Source organism: Acomys minous (assembly GCF_964271855.1).
Source record: "Acomys minous genome assembly, chromosome: 6".
NCBI lineage: Eukaryota > Metazoa > Chordata > Mammalia > Rodentia > Muridae > Acomys > Acomys minous.
The window spans coordinates 96824747-96841638 of record NC_140487.1 but is presented as its reverse complement, the minus strand read 5'-3'; the positions used below and the strand labels follow the sequence as shown (position 1 = coordinate 96841638).

The 16892-nt window shown below is 38.8% G+C and overlaps 1 protein-coding gene across 4 annotated transcripts in view; it reads right to left on the bottom strand.

Annotated features, from left to right (window-relative positions):
• Nucleotides 1-16892, bottom strand: part of FOXJ3 (forkhead box J3) — a 95078-nt gene that overhangs the window by 65807 nt on the left and 12379 nt on the right. For all 4 annotated transcript variants that reach the window (XM_084785085.1, XM_084785082.1, XM_084785083.1 and 1 more), the window contains exon 2: nucleotides 4208-4268. In XM_084785085.1, coding sequence (XP_084641211.1) covers nucleotides 4208-4251 — 44 coding nt within the window. In that variant the 5' untranslated portion in view covers nucleotides 4252-4268. The remainder of the gene's footprint in view (nucleotides 1-4207; nucleotides 4269-16892) is intronic.

Below are 16892 nucleotides of genomic sequence, written 5' to 3'. Positions count from 1 at the left end.
GGAGTTAGGATTCTCTGCAAACCACACTTCTGCTTTGCCAGCTGGCTTCTTTACCCAGGTCCTGCCCACAGCACAAGTAAACACAGTTCTCAGTTTTTCTAACACTTGAGATCTAGCTTTGTCACACCCAACTCAGAAACACCAGCATCTTCCTCAGAAGGTGTCAGCCAGTCACACACTTTATCTTGCAAGCTAGGGCACTAGAGCAGCCATGGAGCAACTTCTCTCCTACATCAGCATTTCAAAGGCTCATCTCTCAAAATTACTGTTTCTCTCTAGTCCCTGGTCCTATGAGTAGCTAGTGTCTTCTTAATGTCTCTCTTCACAGTACCTTAAGAGTTTTACCATTCTGTTACCTAGTTAACAACTTCATCTACTTATAGATTTTTTTCTACTAAGGTATCTTCTGTCTAAATATCTGGTTTGGTTTCTAACTCACAAATAAAGCCACAGGTGACAAAACAATCTAAGTACACAGAATAGGATGTCCTCATCACAATTTTTGGCCTGTTTTTGTTTGTTTGATTTTGTTTTGTTTTGTTTTTTGAGTCAGGGTTTCATGTAGCCCAGGCTAGCCTGGGACTCACTATGTAACCAGATAGCCCTTAACTTCTGATGCTCTTGCTTCCACTTCTCAAGTGTTAGGACTATAAAAACCATCACCCAAGGCCTTGTAATTTTTATTAAAATGTGACTTAGTACTAAGGATGGTGACAGGTGCCTGTAATTCCAGCGACTGGGTGACTGAAGCAGGAAGATCATGATTCTAATTCCAGTTTAGGCTACATACTGAACCTTGTCTCAAATAATTTTGCCTACACTATCAAGTAAAGTGCCAACTGTTGGTAAGAACAACCTAGTTAAATCAATTTGTCACAAACATTACTTCAGAGAAATTTTAAGATTTTCCTGAATTCATACATAATTACCTATTGACAGAATAAGATATATGATGACATTAACACTTAACTCTCTAAATTTTGCATTATGCTTTAAAACACAGCAACTATAATGTCTTTGTTTTTGTAGACAGGGTTTCTGTGTAGCCTTGGCTGTCCTGGACTCGTTTTGTAGACTAGACTGGCCTCGACTCACAGAGATCCACCTGCCTCTGCCTCCCCTGAATGCTAGGGTTACAGGCGTGTGCCATCTCGCCTCGCTAACAACTATAATTTAACAACCAACATTAATGCACTCTAAACAAGGATCCAACATCACCTACAAAATACAATTTAATTTATTTTAAATAATTAGGAACACTGGGAGCAGCTTTAGTGAATTTACCTTACGTTCCCTCACCAAAAACCCAAAAGTTTTTATTTTAGAGACAGGGTCTTTCCCATACATCCCGTGGTGGCCTTAAACTCAGAAACCTTCCAGCTCTGCCTCCTAAGTGCTTCGGCCACACATGTATGCCAGCAAACCAGGCTTACCCTGAGAACTTCAAAAGCTTCATATACTGTCATCCCACTCCCTGAATTAATGTACATATATTGTCCATTTTCACTCACACTTGCAATTACAAACCATATGTATGGCTCTTTTCCATCTAACCTACGGCACTTGTAGACATAGAACAGCATTAACATGCATATGGTGATACAAATAAAGGAAGGAAAGGAAGCTAAGGAGGGTCTAAGCTACTCCAAGAACTCTGGCTCTTATTTGGCAGGTGATGGTCAATCTTGATTGTTAATGTAATAAAACTTAGAATTACTACAGAAACAAGCCTTTGCCCACTTCCTAGGGAATTTTCTAAAATAGGCTGGGGTATGAAGGCACACCTAAGCTGTGGGAGGCACCATTTTATTTTACTTTATTTTTGCCAGATACTTTGTCACAACAATAAGACAAGTGTTTCTGGTTTGGAGAAAGCCATAGGAAGCAGTTTCAGGTAGTCAAGTTTTTAACATCCCTTACACAGGGTGAAGGGATATCTTTCTTTTCTCTGAAAACAGCTTCCACTTAGAAAATCCAGTGACAGACAACAGTCCTCTTCACGTACATATCTCTGAGAATGGGAATCTGCTTTTGAAGGAGTTATATAGAACACTACAGAAAGGAAAGTTTCTGATGTCATTGGGCTTCAGTGTCTGAGCTGATAGATTTATAGCTATATTCAAAAGATGCTGACTCTAGAATATTATACACAAGAATTACAGTACACTCTGGGTAAATTATAGACCTGTCTCAGTTCTGTAACCTTATCAAGCAAAGTTTAGGCAAGTATGCAATGTAACTAAATGTTAATTAAAGCCCTAACTTAGATACTCCAATTTAAAACTATCAGTCAAGAGCCTTTATATATGTTCCAGGATGTCTCATTATAAAATATTTTAATGAACTCTACTCAGTGGAAGAGCAAAGTCTACAAAACTGCTTGACAAAACCATTCCCAAAGTTTTATACATTACCAATAAAATAACTCCTCCCATCACATAAAAAGAAATCATCAGGCCGGGCGTGGTGGCGCACGCCTTTAATCCCAGCACTCGGGAGGCAGAGGCAGGTGGATTGCTGTGAGTTCGAGGCCAGCCTGGTCTACAAAGTGAGTCCAGGACAACCATGGCTAACACACAGAGACCCTGTCTCGAAACCCCCCCCCCAAAAGAAATCATCACTAATCAAATTAGTTCTGCAGCAGTTCTGAGATAAAAGAAATTGACAGGTTTTTTCCCCCATATTTATTTCCAGAACAATAGAGGTATCCATTGCCTTCAAAGGAGAAAAAACATCCAAGCTATGTAGGTGAAAAATGTATTTTCATGGGAAGAAATGCCATAATGGCATGAAGTTTTCTAGATAATAGCAACTCCCATGAATGCTAGTGCTGAAAACCCAAAAAGGCAAACTCACTGTTCATTTTCCTTCTGTAGCATTCTAAAAAACCAAAATCTGTCTCAAACCTACATACACCATAACCTCACACTCATGACACTAGCAATGTGTTTTCACTCTCCTCTTGCCCTCTAATCCTCGTCCACTCTGTTCCGTAACAACGGCCAGTATAATGTTCCTCAAACATAACAGAGCCCCCTGCTGTGACAATTTCTAGATTCCCTCTACTTAGAATGCTCATTCTCTACATACCAAATATATATCTGGCTCATTCTATCACTCTTCCATCTCTTCACTCAAATGTCTCCTTTTCATGGATTTTTTTAGCCCGGTTGACAACAACTAGTTCCTAGTCTCTTCCATTTCCTCGTCAGCTAACTCAGTATCTGACAAATAGTTCTACTTATTTTGCTTAGAAGCAGAACAGTAGCAACGATGCTTTATTAAACCTCACTGGAAAACTAAGAGTAATGGGACTCTCCTGTTACAGAAAGTTAGAAGGATGCTGGCAGTGTATCAGGCCAATAAAGGATACTGGCTACAGCACCCAGTTACTAGTAGCTATTGTGACTAACAGTTTATACTCTACATTTTAATTTGAAAGCCTTCAATTAAAATTCAAATGCTCCCCAAAGGCTGGGTTTAAAGACATGTGTCACCATAGCAAGCACGGTTACTTTTCAAAACCTGCTCTTGAACTACAGCAAGCTCTCAGAGGCCAATAAAGAACAGGACATGGAAACCTAGCAAAGTTTAGTACTTGTCTGCTTTGCCCATTGGGCCTAACATGAGACTGGGTCCAAAGAAAGAATTTGGCAACTTAAAAAAAAAATCTGAAACCACTAGCTTGTATAAAACAACTTAATTTCTACTTTCTATATATACTTGTTTAATGCAGAAAAGGGCAATCTAAATAACATGTTTATACCACTTCTCAGAAACAAGTTAAAATCAGTAATTTAGTCTTTCTTAATAATCTGCTACAAAGCAACCAAAGTGTACTTTTTAATTAAATCAAGTAGGAAACAGATTAGACTTTTAAGAAACCAACAACAACAACAAAAATTATAGCTATGTTGTTTTATGGTCAAGATCATCCCGGAAGATTAAGAACAGACCTAAATCCCACTATCTCAAAAATCTCTGTAAGCATAAATACCCCTACTTCACAAAACAGCAGTATTTGTTTTCCCACAGCCAAGGTGGTTTATCGTACTTCAATGGAAGAGTGAGGATGTTCTTTAACAAAACTGTTTTACAAAGTTAAGTACTGCTCTGGGCCTCACCTTGAGTTCCCTGCAACATGACATGACCAACTAGCTTTTCAAATGTTAGATGTTCCAATAAGGAAAAAAGAAAGAGTACTCACCTTAATGAAGTTACAGATGGACAAGTTTGTCCATACAAACCCATCTGGCCACAAAGAGAATCTGAAAGTAAAGAAGAGTTCATGATCAGATGCTTCAAAGTAAATTAAGCTACAACCCAACTACAATTATAGTTAAAATGGTGAACAAAAGTTAAAAGCTAAAAGAATCACCATTACTAAAATGTATGAATGACAAGTATATGACAGTATCAAAGACATACACATCAATCACACAGAAGACACGCTGTAACCTTGACACCAAAAGGTGCTGAGACCTCCTAATAGTTAACAGATTAGTCATCACACAGTGTGTGTCCCAAGTGTTTGTAGAACCCTAGGCATTCCAGCAAGGTACCTAAAAGCTACCATGAGCACTGAACATGCCTGTACCTACGCCCACATCATCTCCCACACACAACTAGTCTTCAATGAAAAGTGCTATCTTTATTGGTTGTGCATAGCAAATGTCACTAATACTTCATATGAAGAAATGGTTGCAGTGCTTTAAAATGAGACGGTTAAGAGCAGAGTACACTTGAGTAAACGGGGACTTGAGTAGTTCAGATCTTGATGCACTACTAAGATTTATTTTCTTCATTAAAACTTAGGGATGATACCACCTATCTAATTTTATGTAATAATCATTACAGATTTGTTTACAATGAACATATCTATTAGCCATACTGTGTAACAATGGCAGAATGCTAATATTTTTATTAGGTACAAAGATAACCCACAAATGCCTAGGGTTAATAGGTACTACAAAAAGATAGAAGACGTTAAGTGCACACTATGTGTAAGGCATGAGCAACTGAAGGTAATGCTTACCCTTAAGAGCCCACTCTCATTCCCAGGTCCAGCCTAATACTGTCAGGCAGCACTTTAGACATTGTTGTAAGAACTTTCAAGTTTTCAAAAGAAGAAATTCAAAACCTTAATTGAACTGATTCTTGTTTCTAAACAATACAATGGCCAAATATATAAATAATTTTGTCCGAAGTTTATAGCCTTTGATGAAGAAACTTAATGGGGTAAAAAGATGAAACTTAAAGAGATCTTAGAAACTAACAGGAGAGACGACAGACAAGGTGGATGGCTAAGCATTGAAAATAACTAAAATGCTGGCTACATATGTTAAAACCCTTATAGAAGAACAAAACCTTGGCATGAAATAAGGAATGAAAGTAAAACTAGATGAGGAGAAAGAAACTGGAGAGTACTAAAACCAGCCTTCCCTGGACAGTCTGACAAACTCTAAGAATTACAACTTGCAACTTTAAGACCTTTTAAAGTAAAAGCAAAAAACAGAGGTCTTATCCAAGAGAAATCAAGGAAAAGTCTTTTTATTCCTTGGCACTAAGTACAGGTAAGGGCTAGTACAGCACTATAATGTCATCTCCCTCGCACATGAGCGCAGAGCTAGAATTTTGCTTAAAGTGCCTGTAGGATATAAGAGGAGCTCACCTTTAATCTAGGTTTAGAAACAAACAAACAAACAAAATCCCCCAAGCAAGGGTTCAAAACAAATGAACTGAATAAAGAAATTCATAATTGAAACAAAAAACAGAAACAAGTCACCCTTCGCAAGATAAAGCAGAAACATCAGCACAGTCAAACCACAGAGCTCAGGTACAAGATAAAAGCTTTCTCTGTTGTTTTACCTCACAAGTGGTTTATCGACCACTGTCTTTTAAATGCCAAGGTGCAGATCAAACCCTTGTCTGTGTCCAGCACCCCCCAGCTCTCCATCCACACAACACTGCCTCCTGGAAACCCTAAAAGTAACACCATCACCTTGATAAAATAGCAGTCTTTGTTTAAGATGGTTCTCAGTACTCTATCTCAAATCTTTGGTAAAGCCACTGATTCTAACTCTTGGCTTCTATGAAGTTCACCTTCTCTAAACACTCCTGGCCTCTTAGTCTACTCCTCTCCAAAGAGACAACTTCATAGGTGGCTAGGAGTTAATAAAAATTGTGAGCACCTAGGACTTGGTCTCTTCCCCTTCCACCCAGGACTGTGTGAGGCAGGAATTTGCTCTGCAGACCCACACATCACCCACGGTAGTCTGGTATCACGGGTAGGTGGCAATGAAGAGCTGTGGAGTTAGCCAAAACTCATTGTTTGTTTAAGACAGGGTTTCTCTGTGTGGCCTTGGCTGTCTTGGACTCTCTTTGCAGACCAGGCCGACCTCAAATTCACAGCGATCTGCCTGCCTCCACCTCCCTGAGTGCTGGGACTATAGGCGTGCACCACCTCACCCAGCTCGCCAAAACTTATTTTTGACTATTTAACTCTTTGGAAATCATAGTCACCTATATCAACTTCATTTTTTAAAAAGGCAAAGGAGACTAAAGATAACAGCTTAGTAGTAGAATACTTACCTACCATACACAAAATTCTAAATTCAATCCCTAGAAACACACACACACACACACACACACACACACACACACACACACACACACCACTTTCAAAATCTCATTTACTATAGACTCAGCAATTCTATTTACAGACATGTATCAAAGTCCATTTGTATATTCCTAAAAATATTTGTAAATAAATATTCCATAGCATTTGGCTATTCATAGTAAAAGAAGAACAGCTGGACAGTAGTGGTATATGCCTTTAATCCCCGAACTCAGAGGAGGCAGAGACTGGTAGATCTCTGATTTTGAGGCCAGTCCAGTCTACAGCGTGAGTTCTAGGTTGGCCAGAGCTACAAAGAAAAACCCTGTCTCGAAAAAACTAAAAGAATATAAACAACAACAACAAATTACCATTAGTTGACAAATAGAAAAACAATGTACATATCAATATTATCAATGACAATATATGTAGCATTTATCACCATGAAGAATGGCATCTCTTCATGAATTACAATAAAGATGAATTTTGAAAGCCCGTGCTAAGTGAAAACTCATACGTAAAAGGTCAGACACTATGATTCCATTCACATAAACAGTCCAGAATAGCCAAACTCTACCTAGGGACATGACAGTAGATGACAATGTTGTTGTCAGGAGAGTGGGCTTAGAGGACAGCAGGTAAGGAGTGGTTGCTAAGAGGTTTCTTTCAGGACAAATAAAAATATAGTGACAATCACTATACAATCTTGTAAATATACTAAAACCTATAAATTTCATCTGAACAGAAAATTAATTTTTCTTTTCTTTTTCCCCGAGACAGGGTCTCTCTGTGTTAGCCTTGGCCATTCCAGACTTGCTTTGTAGACCAGGCTGGCCTCGAACTCACAGCAATCCGCCTGCCTCTGCCTCCTGAGTGCTGGGATTAAAGGTGTGTGCCACCATGCCCAGCTCAGAAGATTAATTTTTCAACAGATATTGTTATCTAAACAGAAAATTAATTTTTAAAAATACTGTATCTTATTTCTTCATCCTGCTTTATTTAACCAGCAGTTCAGAACTCAGGCAAGGGAAAATGATTTTCCATATTGCATCTGCAGCCTCCAGCATCCTCAGAGCCCCTGGTTACCAGTTCCCATTTAGAACCAATTCCAGTTCCTATCACTCTGATCTGCTCTAGCCTCAGTGACTTAACTTATAGTTTTCTCCATTTTTCACCTAGTTCACTATCAGGAACCTTGAACTTCTTGACTAAAGAACAAACACGTCAATCTTCCTAACCAAGTAACTAACCAGCAACGCAGAGAGTTCTTATTGTCTAAGGCTCACAGCAAGGTTAGGCACTCTCATGGCAGGGGAACTCTAAGCTACAACGCACTTCTCTCCAACACCAATACTATCTAAGCAATTAACTCTTGAAAGTACAGCCATAATTTACACGGTTTAAGTTGGTGCTAACAAGCCAGGCATGGAAGATCACACTTCTTATCTCAGTGCCTAGGAGGCTGAATCAGGGGGTGCTGCAACTTGGAAGCCATCCTGGGCTACGGAGAAAGGTCTTCTTTAAAAAACAAAAATTAAAAAGATTGGCACCGGGGATGGACAGATGGCTCAGCAGTTAAGAGCACTGACTGCTCTTCCAGAGGACCCAGGTTCAATTCCCAGCACCCACATGGCAGCTCACAACTGTCTGTAACTCCAGTTCCACGGGAATCTGACACCCTCACACAGACATACATGCAGGTAAACGACCAATGTACATAAAAATAAATACTTTTTTTTAAAGGGCTGGCACCAACAGCCTTTAGTAGCATTTTCTCCAAATCTCTTGAAAACTAACAGAAGTCATCAGAATTTATATAGAGTCAAACAAAAAATACATAGTAAAGCATGCACTGGCTAATGATTATGCTCCAATACATGCTATATACTACATTATATAACCTACAGGAGAGAGCGCAATTACTTCACACATAAGCAGCCCCGAGTATACATGAGATGCAGTTGTTAGTACAAACCAATCTCTTTAACAATGGATGATTTGGGGCAGAGGTAAAACTGAACTGTTATCTTCACGATTCCCTTCTCACCCACAGGACACACAGGGCTTTGTAATTCAAAGAACTCTGGCTTAAGCCCCTCGGCTAGAATTCCAACTCTGCAAGTTACTGTGTGACTCTGGATCCACGTTAACTTCTGCCGTAGGGAAGGAAACCATCTAAGGTTACTATGACAGTAGCCTGAATGAGAGCATCTGAACGTAGCCAAAGATTAAGAATTAAAATCTGACCAAGTGTGGTGGTTCATGTACTTAATGCCAGCATCTTGGAAACATTGGTAGGTGAGTTTAATGCCAGCCTGGTCGACACAGCCAGATCCAGGACAGCTAATGCTATACAGAGAGATTCTGGCTCAAAGATTTAAGTCTGTTGAAAATAAACAATATAGCCGGGTGGTGGTGGCACATGCCTTTAATCCCAGCACTCGAGAGGCAGAAGCAGGTGGATCGTTGTGAGTTCGAGGCCAGGCAGGTCTACAAAGTGAGTCCAGGACAGCCAGGGCTACAAAGAGAAACTCTGTCTTGAAAAACCCAAAAAACAAAACAAAACAAACAAACAAACAAAAACAATATAGTATTAGGGCAAGAAGCTAGTCCTTCATTTTTTCACTTTTGAATTAAAAAGTTTTGCAAGTATAAAATTTACTAAGACCCATGAAAAAACCTCTGATTCAGGCTATTTGAGCATAGTAAATTATACAAATTGTCAAAGGTATTTATCATTAAAGCAGTCATAGAAATAATTTGTATTTTAATCACGAGAAATGTACAGAAGGAATGCAAAGAAAAAAGAAATTCTGTGAGAAGCAATCACCATTCCAGTCCCATGAGCAGAACCTGAAGGCAGCACAGCCTAAGCTACAATGTCATCTGCTTCCATAAAAGCAGTAAGTCTCCGTGGGTCCTTAACTTATCATGGGAGTACTAGAGGTCAGAAGAATTGCATATTAAATAATTAACTTAGACTGCAAAGGGGTAAGAAAAAATTTAGCTACAAACTATATACAGTCCAAGTGGGAAGTCATAAATTTAGAACTCAAGAAAGGTAGGGAATAATTTATAACTTTCATCTGCCTTGTTTAAGTCTTCATAACAAAAGGATTTTTTGTCTGTGTCATTTCTTCTATCACCAGAACCTGACTACTGGCACTCGTATGTATTCAATGAATCTATCAACCCATTTCTTCTAGTGTTGAAAAGAAGAAAGTTAAAGTAACAGGCTGGTAAAATGGTTCTGCAAACTTGGCACCCTCATTCAATCCCCAGAAGCCACATAAACTACCAACTCCATAAAATCAGTCTCTGACCTCCACACATACACTTCTGAACACAGACATACTACATAAAGAATCTTCAAAACTCAAAAAGCAACCTAATTTAGAAACAGGCAAGGATTTCAACAGCCTTAGCTAGACAGAAGACAGGAAACTATCTAACAAATACATAGGCAGTCAGCATCATTCACAAGAAAAGAAATACAAATCAATCACACTCACAGCCAGGCAACCTGGCTTGCGGGAGGGACTAGTCATGAAAAACTTACTACCTAAGTTTGACCTCCAAAAGCCACAGTGGAAAGAGAAAGTACACCTATACCCACACATAATAACAGTTAAATAATGTATATATTTTAAGATTCTTAAAAGGTCTAGTTGCAGGCTGGAGAAATGGCTTAGAGATTAAGGACACTGACTGCTCCTCCAGAGGTCCTGAGTTCAATTCCCAGCAATCACATGGTGGCTCACAAACATCTATGTGATCTGATGCCCTCTTCTGGCCTGCAGGTTTACATGCAGGCAGAGCCCTGCATACATAATAAATAAATAAATAAATAAACAAACAAACAAATAAATAAATAAATCTTTTTTTAAAAATCGTCTAGTTACTCCTCTGAAAATGTCAGCCCATCAAAAAGCTAAATACTAACTTACCATACCATATAAACCAACAATTCCACTCCTAAAGTAAAAAAGAAAACCTCCCTGAATATATAAACCCATAGAAAAAAACCTGTACAGAAGATTAAATCCTAACAAAAGAGTAAAACAATCCAGATGCCTACCAACTGATGAGTGAAAATCTTTAAATAAAAGTACTATGGCTGGGAGGTGGTGGCGCACGCCTTTAATTCCAGCACTCGGGAGGCAGAGGTGGGCGGATCGCTGTGAGTTCAAGGCCAGCCAGGTCTCTAAAGTGAGTCCAGGACAGCCAAGGCTACACAGAGAAACCTTGTCTCAGAAAAAAAATAAAAATAAAAATAAAGTACTATGTCCATCTAGTACTGAGGAAAATCAGTGATATATGCTATAACATATACAAACTTGAAAACATGCTAAAGGGAAAAAAGACCCCCCCCAAAAAAGCCCTATGCATCATTATTCCATTTATACAAAATATCCAAAATTGGTAAATCTGAATTACTAAATAGATTCTACTAGTTGTTTCTTTGGGCTAGCAGGAAGAGAAGTAAAAGGAGGGTAGGGATTGGCTGCTAGGGAGTTATGGAGTGTCTTAGAAGGGGAGAAAAGGTTCTAAAATTAGATTGCAGTGCTGGTCACATCTATGAATACTTAAAACACTGATTTTACACTTTAAACGGATGAACTATATGATATGTGAATTGTAGCCCATCATATCTGTTTTTAGGAAGAAGAGTTCAACAGTCATACACAAATGGTTTTATTCTGCCAATTTCCTGATTCTTTCCTATATAGTACCTGCCACAAGATCCAAAGTTAGAATGGAAGAGAGTAAAACAAGGGCTTAATCAGAAAGCAACTCTCCTCCTAACAATTGATAACCCCCTCGAGCCATTGAACAGTATGTTCTGGAGTCTCCACTATTTCCAAACCATACTCTTTACTCACTGAACATAGATATACATATAAAAGTTCATGCAAGTGGGAGGGGAGAGTTGGGTGATATGATCAATGTTTACATGTATAAAATTGCCAAACAATAAATAAAAATAATTTAAAGATTTATACATCTAAAAAAAATGAAGAAAGCCACTACTAATTCCTACATAATATATATCCCTGTCCTGAAACAGACAAGCCCAAGAAGAGACAAACAAGATAGTGTGGCGCAGGGAGCTGCCATTAGCTTCAGAGTCTTAAGATCAAGAGTACAAAGTTTAAGACTGGCCTCTTTTCTTTCCTCTGCTTCAAACCAATGTGGCAAGGAGGTGATACACACAAGGGAGCGGGCTTCCTGGCTAACCACTGGAGTTGTAACATCTTCCAAACCCCAAATCTTACTTCCTGCAGTTATATAATCAAATCACAGGCCTCCCTCTTCAAACCAAATCATAACCAGGCAAAGAGCACAGGATTCTATTTCTGGGTCTGCAGTTAACTCACTGATAACCCTGAAGCTTCAATCATTCTCTTGTGCTCAATAACTTAACCACAACATCCAGACCCAAAATCAAATCATGTGATTAAAAAAAATTGTCTTTTCTTTCTCTAATTTATGTTTATTTTCAAGGAAAATATAACAAAAGCATATTAAATTAAATCATGTTATTTGTTCAAATCACCTTTATTGATATACACGAAATATTTAAAATCCAAAAAACTATCCACGCCCAATATATTAAGCCCTTCCATTTTAATTACTATTAATGGTACTCACTAAACAAAGATAGAATGAGCTCTCAAAGAGCAGTGGGTTCTGAGCTTTAAATCTGAGCTCAGTTATATTTAGAAAACTAACATGCCATTTCTCTGGATCCTGTGTCTTTATCTTGGGCATTGGATTTGTGTGCTTAGCCTAGTGTAATTCAAAGCAAGAGAGTCTATCGTACCTTTGAAAAGTAAAATGAAATCTATCAGACTCTCTGAGTGTCAAGAGGAATAAATGCTGCAATAGATCCCAAGTGAAAGGAAACTATGGTCTTCAATACTAGAGAGTAAAAAGTAACTCCTTGCTATCTAAAATCAGTCTAAAACCACTGACTCTTTCTTTCTTTCTTTCTTTCTTTCTTTCTTTCTTTCTTTCTTTCTTTCAAAGTTTTTCAAGATAAGAGTCTCTCTGCGCCACCCATGTCTTCAAAGTGAAGATCCATGGAAAAGTCAGAAGTCTGCTACTAAGAAGTGGGTTCTAGAACTCTGATGTTTGGCTTTTAGCCTTCAAACCTGTTAGAAATAAATATCTCTCCTTTAAAAAAAGAAAAAAAAAGAAAAAAAAAAAAAGAGCCTCTCTGTGTAGCTCTAGCTGCCCTGGAACTACATCTATAGATCAGATTGGCCTTGAACTCACAAAGATCCACCTGCCTCTTGCCTCCCAAGTATTGGGTTAAAGTTGTGTACCACCATTGCCCGGCTATCACTTCTTTCCCATTCCTAGAAATCCTAATTTATTAATGTTGAGTGAAACCTAGGTTGTCTGTCAATTAAAAGCTCTATCAGATGGTTTTGATACATTAAGTTAACTTAGGCTTAGGGCAAAGTCATCAAAGAGGATTCACATCATTTTCAATCCTGTTCAACCAAAAGTGGCTGCCTGAGGAGGTTATTTCTAAACACAACTAAAAAGTAATAGACAACAACAGCTATAGTGATGGCAAGGCAGCTGACATGCAAACTCTAAACCTGAGATCCCTGGTCCAGACCACTAAATGAACAAGAGACCCAGATCAGGGCATTCTCTTTCAACTGACAGAAACTCTGGATGCAGGGGATAGGAAAAAGGCTGGATGCCTCAACTAGGATTCTCTGAATACTCACCAGTTCATAGAATCACACATTTTTTTCTTTAAAATATGCTTCTGAACTTGAAGAATAAAAATGCTACAGGCATAGTATAAACTTGGTTTTAGTTCCACTTGAGACTGGCACTAAGATTCAGTGAGAACTGGGATGACAGTCCAGTGGAACAACAAAATGTTTAGTATGTGGGAGGCTCAGGAGCCAATTCCTTAGCGCCACAACAATAAGGCTAAATTAAAGTGGTTTTGAAGACAGCCAGGAGAAGCTTGAGTGACAGACTAGAAGGGTATAATATGGATTCCTCCAAGAGACAATCAATCATGGGTTTCTGATCAGCACTTGATGAAAGAGGTGTATTCAGATGATTCTAAAACAGGGCATGATGGCACAGGCCTGTTATCCTATCACTTAGTGCAGGCAAAAGGATCACAAGTTCATGGTGGTTCCAGGCTATATATTAAGTTCAAAGTCATCCTGGACTACATGGAGCCTAGACAGACAGACAGACAGACAGACAGACAGATAAGATAGAGTGACTCCACAGATAGCATTACTAAGAGGGAGGGAGAGAGAGAAGGGAGAAGGAAGGCTATTATAATTAAGGCATGACTCATTGGAGAGAAAAAAAAAATCTACCCTGTACTGCTTCACTATGCACCTGTTCTCTGCCACTAGAATTCTGGTTCCTAGTAGGTTAACACATGTTGAATAACTTCCATCCATCTCAACAATGCCTGGCATATGCTTTGTACATAAGTTCCCAAAACACTTGAACTGATGAAAAAAGTCAGCAACATGTTTTGAAAGTAGTACAGAAAAATCCTGTATAAGAGACATGTAAAAAAAAAAAAAAAAAAAAAAACCAAAGGAGTCGAATGATGACAAAAAGTAAACAGGAGGCAGGTCAGGCACGCTGACTCATGTCTACAATGACGGCACCTGATGGCTGAAGCAAGAGGGTACCTCAAGGCTAGCCTGGCTACACAGCAAGTTCTAGTTCTGTACCTGTGTGTCTTTCCCTGTTACTGTGATAAATACACAAACAAAAGAAACTTATGGGAGAAAGGTCTTAATTCTGGCTTATGGTTCAAAGAATAGCCTATCATGGTGGGGAAGTCAGAGAGCCAGGAAGCCTGAAGCAGCCACTCAGAGGCATCTACAACCAGAAAGCAAAGAGTATGAGTAAGTGCCTACTTCTTCATCAGTTCTAAGATCTCAGTGCCACCCAAATAATATCATCAAGATAAATCCTCATGGGCTGGAGAGATGGCTCAGAGGTTAAACACTGTCTGCTCTTCCAGAGGTCCTGAGTTCAATTCCCAGCAACCACATGGTGGCTCAAAACCACCTAGAACGTGATCTGATGCCCTCTTCTGGCCTGCAGGCATACATGCAGGCAGAGCACTGTACACATAATAAATAAATTTTAAAAATACATATATATATAAATCCCCACACACAGGCCCACCTCCTTGCCGATAATTCTATATTCTGTTAGGTTGACAATTAATGCCAACCATCATAGACTGCCTGGCCACTAGGACTACATACAGTGAAGACCCCATCTCAAAACAAGAAAAAACATCTGGGCACAGTGGCGCACACCTTTAATCCCAGCACTTGGGAGGCAGAAGCAGGAAGATCACTATGAGTTTGAGGCCAGCGAGTCCAAGACAGCCAAGATAACACAGATAAGCCCTGTCTCAAAAAGTAAAAGAAGGGAAGGAAGCAAAGATGGAAGAAAGAAAACAAACAAAAAACAAATGAAAGGGAGCTATTGTTTGGATTAAATTAAATTAAATTTTAAAAAATACAGCTAAATGCAATGCAGGGACTTTGCATGGATCTTGATTCAATTAAAGGCCAAATTGTAAAGGCATTTTAAAATAATCAGGAATTTGATTATATGCTGGAAATCAAATGGCATCCATGAAATACTGTCAACTTAAATTTGGGGAAATGACCCACACCTAGAGAAATGGCTAAGCAGTTAAAGCACAAAACCCAGGAAGGCATAGCAGCTGCGCATCTGTAATTCCAGTGCTTACGAGAAGACAGGACTTCCCTCAAGCAAACCTAGAGGAGAATGCTGGGTTCAAGTGAAAGACCTACCTTAGTCAGTAAGGAGCGGAGTGATTAAGGAGGACTCAGTGTCAAGCCTGGTCCTCCATTCATACACATGTATGTGTATGCATACATACATAGACACATACCTGAATGCATACACGTAAAAGTACATATATACACGGATGTATGTATGGAGAAAAAAGAAAATACTATAAATTTTGTTAAATAAAGGCATGTATAAGAATATGAATCTAGCATGATGGTGCATGCCTTTAATCCGAGCAGAGGCAGGTAGAGCTCATGAATTTGAGGTCATCCTGATCTACATAGCAAGTTTCAGGGCTACACAATGAGATCCTGTCTCAAAAAACTTATTAGTAAGAAAATAAAAACAAAAAATAGGACATTAGCACAAAAGAAAAAAAGACACTTGAAGTATATTCAAAAACTCAGTGGTTGAACCTCAATAAATGAGGATTCATTTTATTTTATATACTGGGGGTAGGCAACAGTATAGGAGATTAAACCCAATATCTCACACATTTGATAAGCATTCTTTTACTAAGTTTATGGCCTAAGACCTCTTATTACTTTTTATGTTGAGTCTCATTAAATTGTCCAGGCTGGCCTTGAATCTTATTCTGTAGCCCAAGAAAGCCTTAAATAAGTGATCCTGTTGCCTTAGCCTCCCAAGCAGCTGGAACTACAGGCCCACACCACCAGGCCCAGCTTATATTTTACATACTTCTACACATACCCAATAGAGCAAGTAGACTGTCTTAGGGTATTATTTATTCAACTCCAGTATTTGTACAATTAATTTTTTCTTTTCTTAAATTCTAGGAAGCAAATAATGAATACTACCTTTGAGAAAACAACATATATGTAATAAAAAGGGGGACACTCACTTGATAGCTCTACTGAAAAGAATTCTCTCTGAATGGACTCAAAAGAAATTCTTGTAAATCCACATGGGAACTGAGTATGAGTCAGGGTAGTGCCTCAGCTGCTAAGAAGAAGTAAATACAGTCTCCAGCTTCATTAGAAAGCTAGAATCTAGACCAAGGACGGTAATGGCCTCATAAACACTTCACTTAGTTCACACTGGAGCACTGTGCTGTTTGAGTGGGGTATAGTAAGAGCACTTACATAGCCAAATGCTCAAAGGAAGAGATGCATAAAAAGAGTGAAGAGCTTAGAAACCAAAGGTCCACAGTCTGTGGTGGAGCACACCTTTGATTCCAGCACTAGGGGAGAAGGAGAAGGGGATCTTTATAAGTTTGAGGTCAGCCTAGTCTACATTTCAAGTTTCAGGGCAGTCAGGGCTGTGTAGCAGTAATATCCTATCTCCATTTAAAAAGGAAACCATATCAAGTGCAGATTCACTGAAGAAGCTAAAAAGCTAAGTCTAGTAACTTGGAGAAGAAGTCACTTCTAATAAATATATAGACTAAGAAGAATATTATTTTCATGAGGCTTCC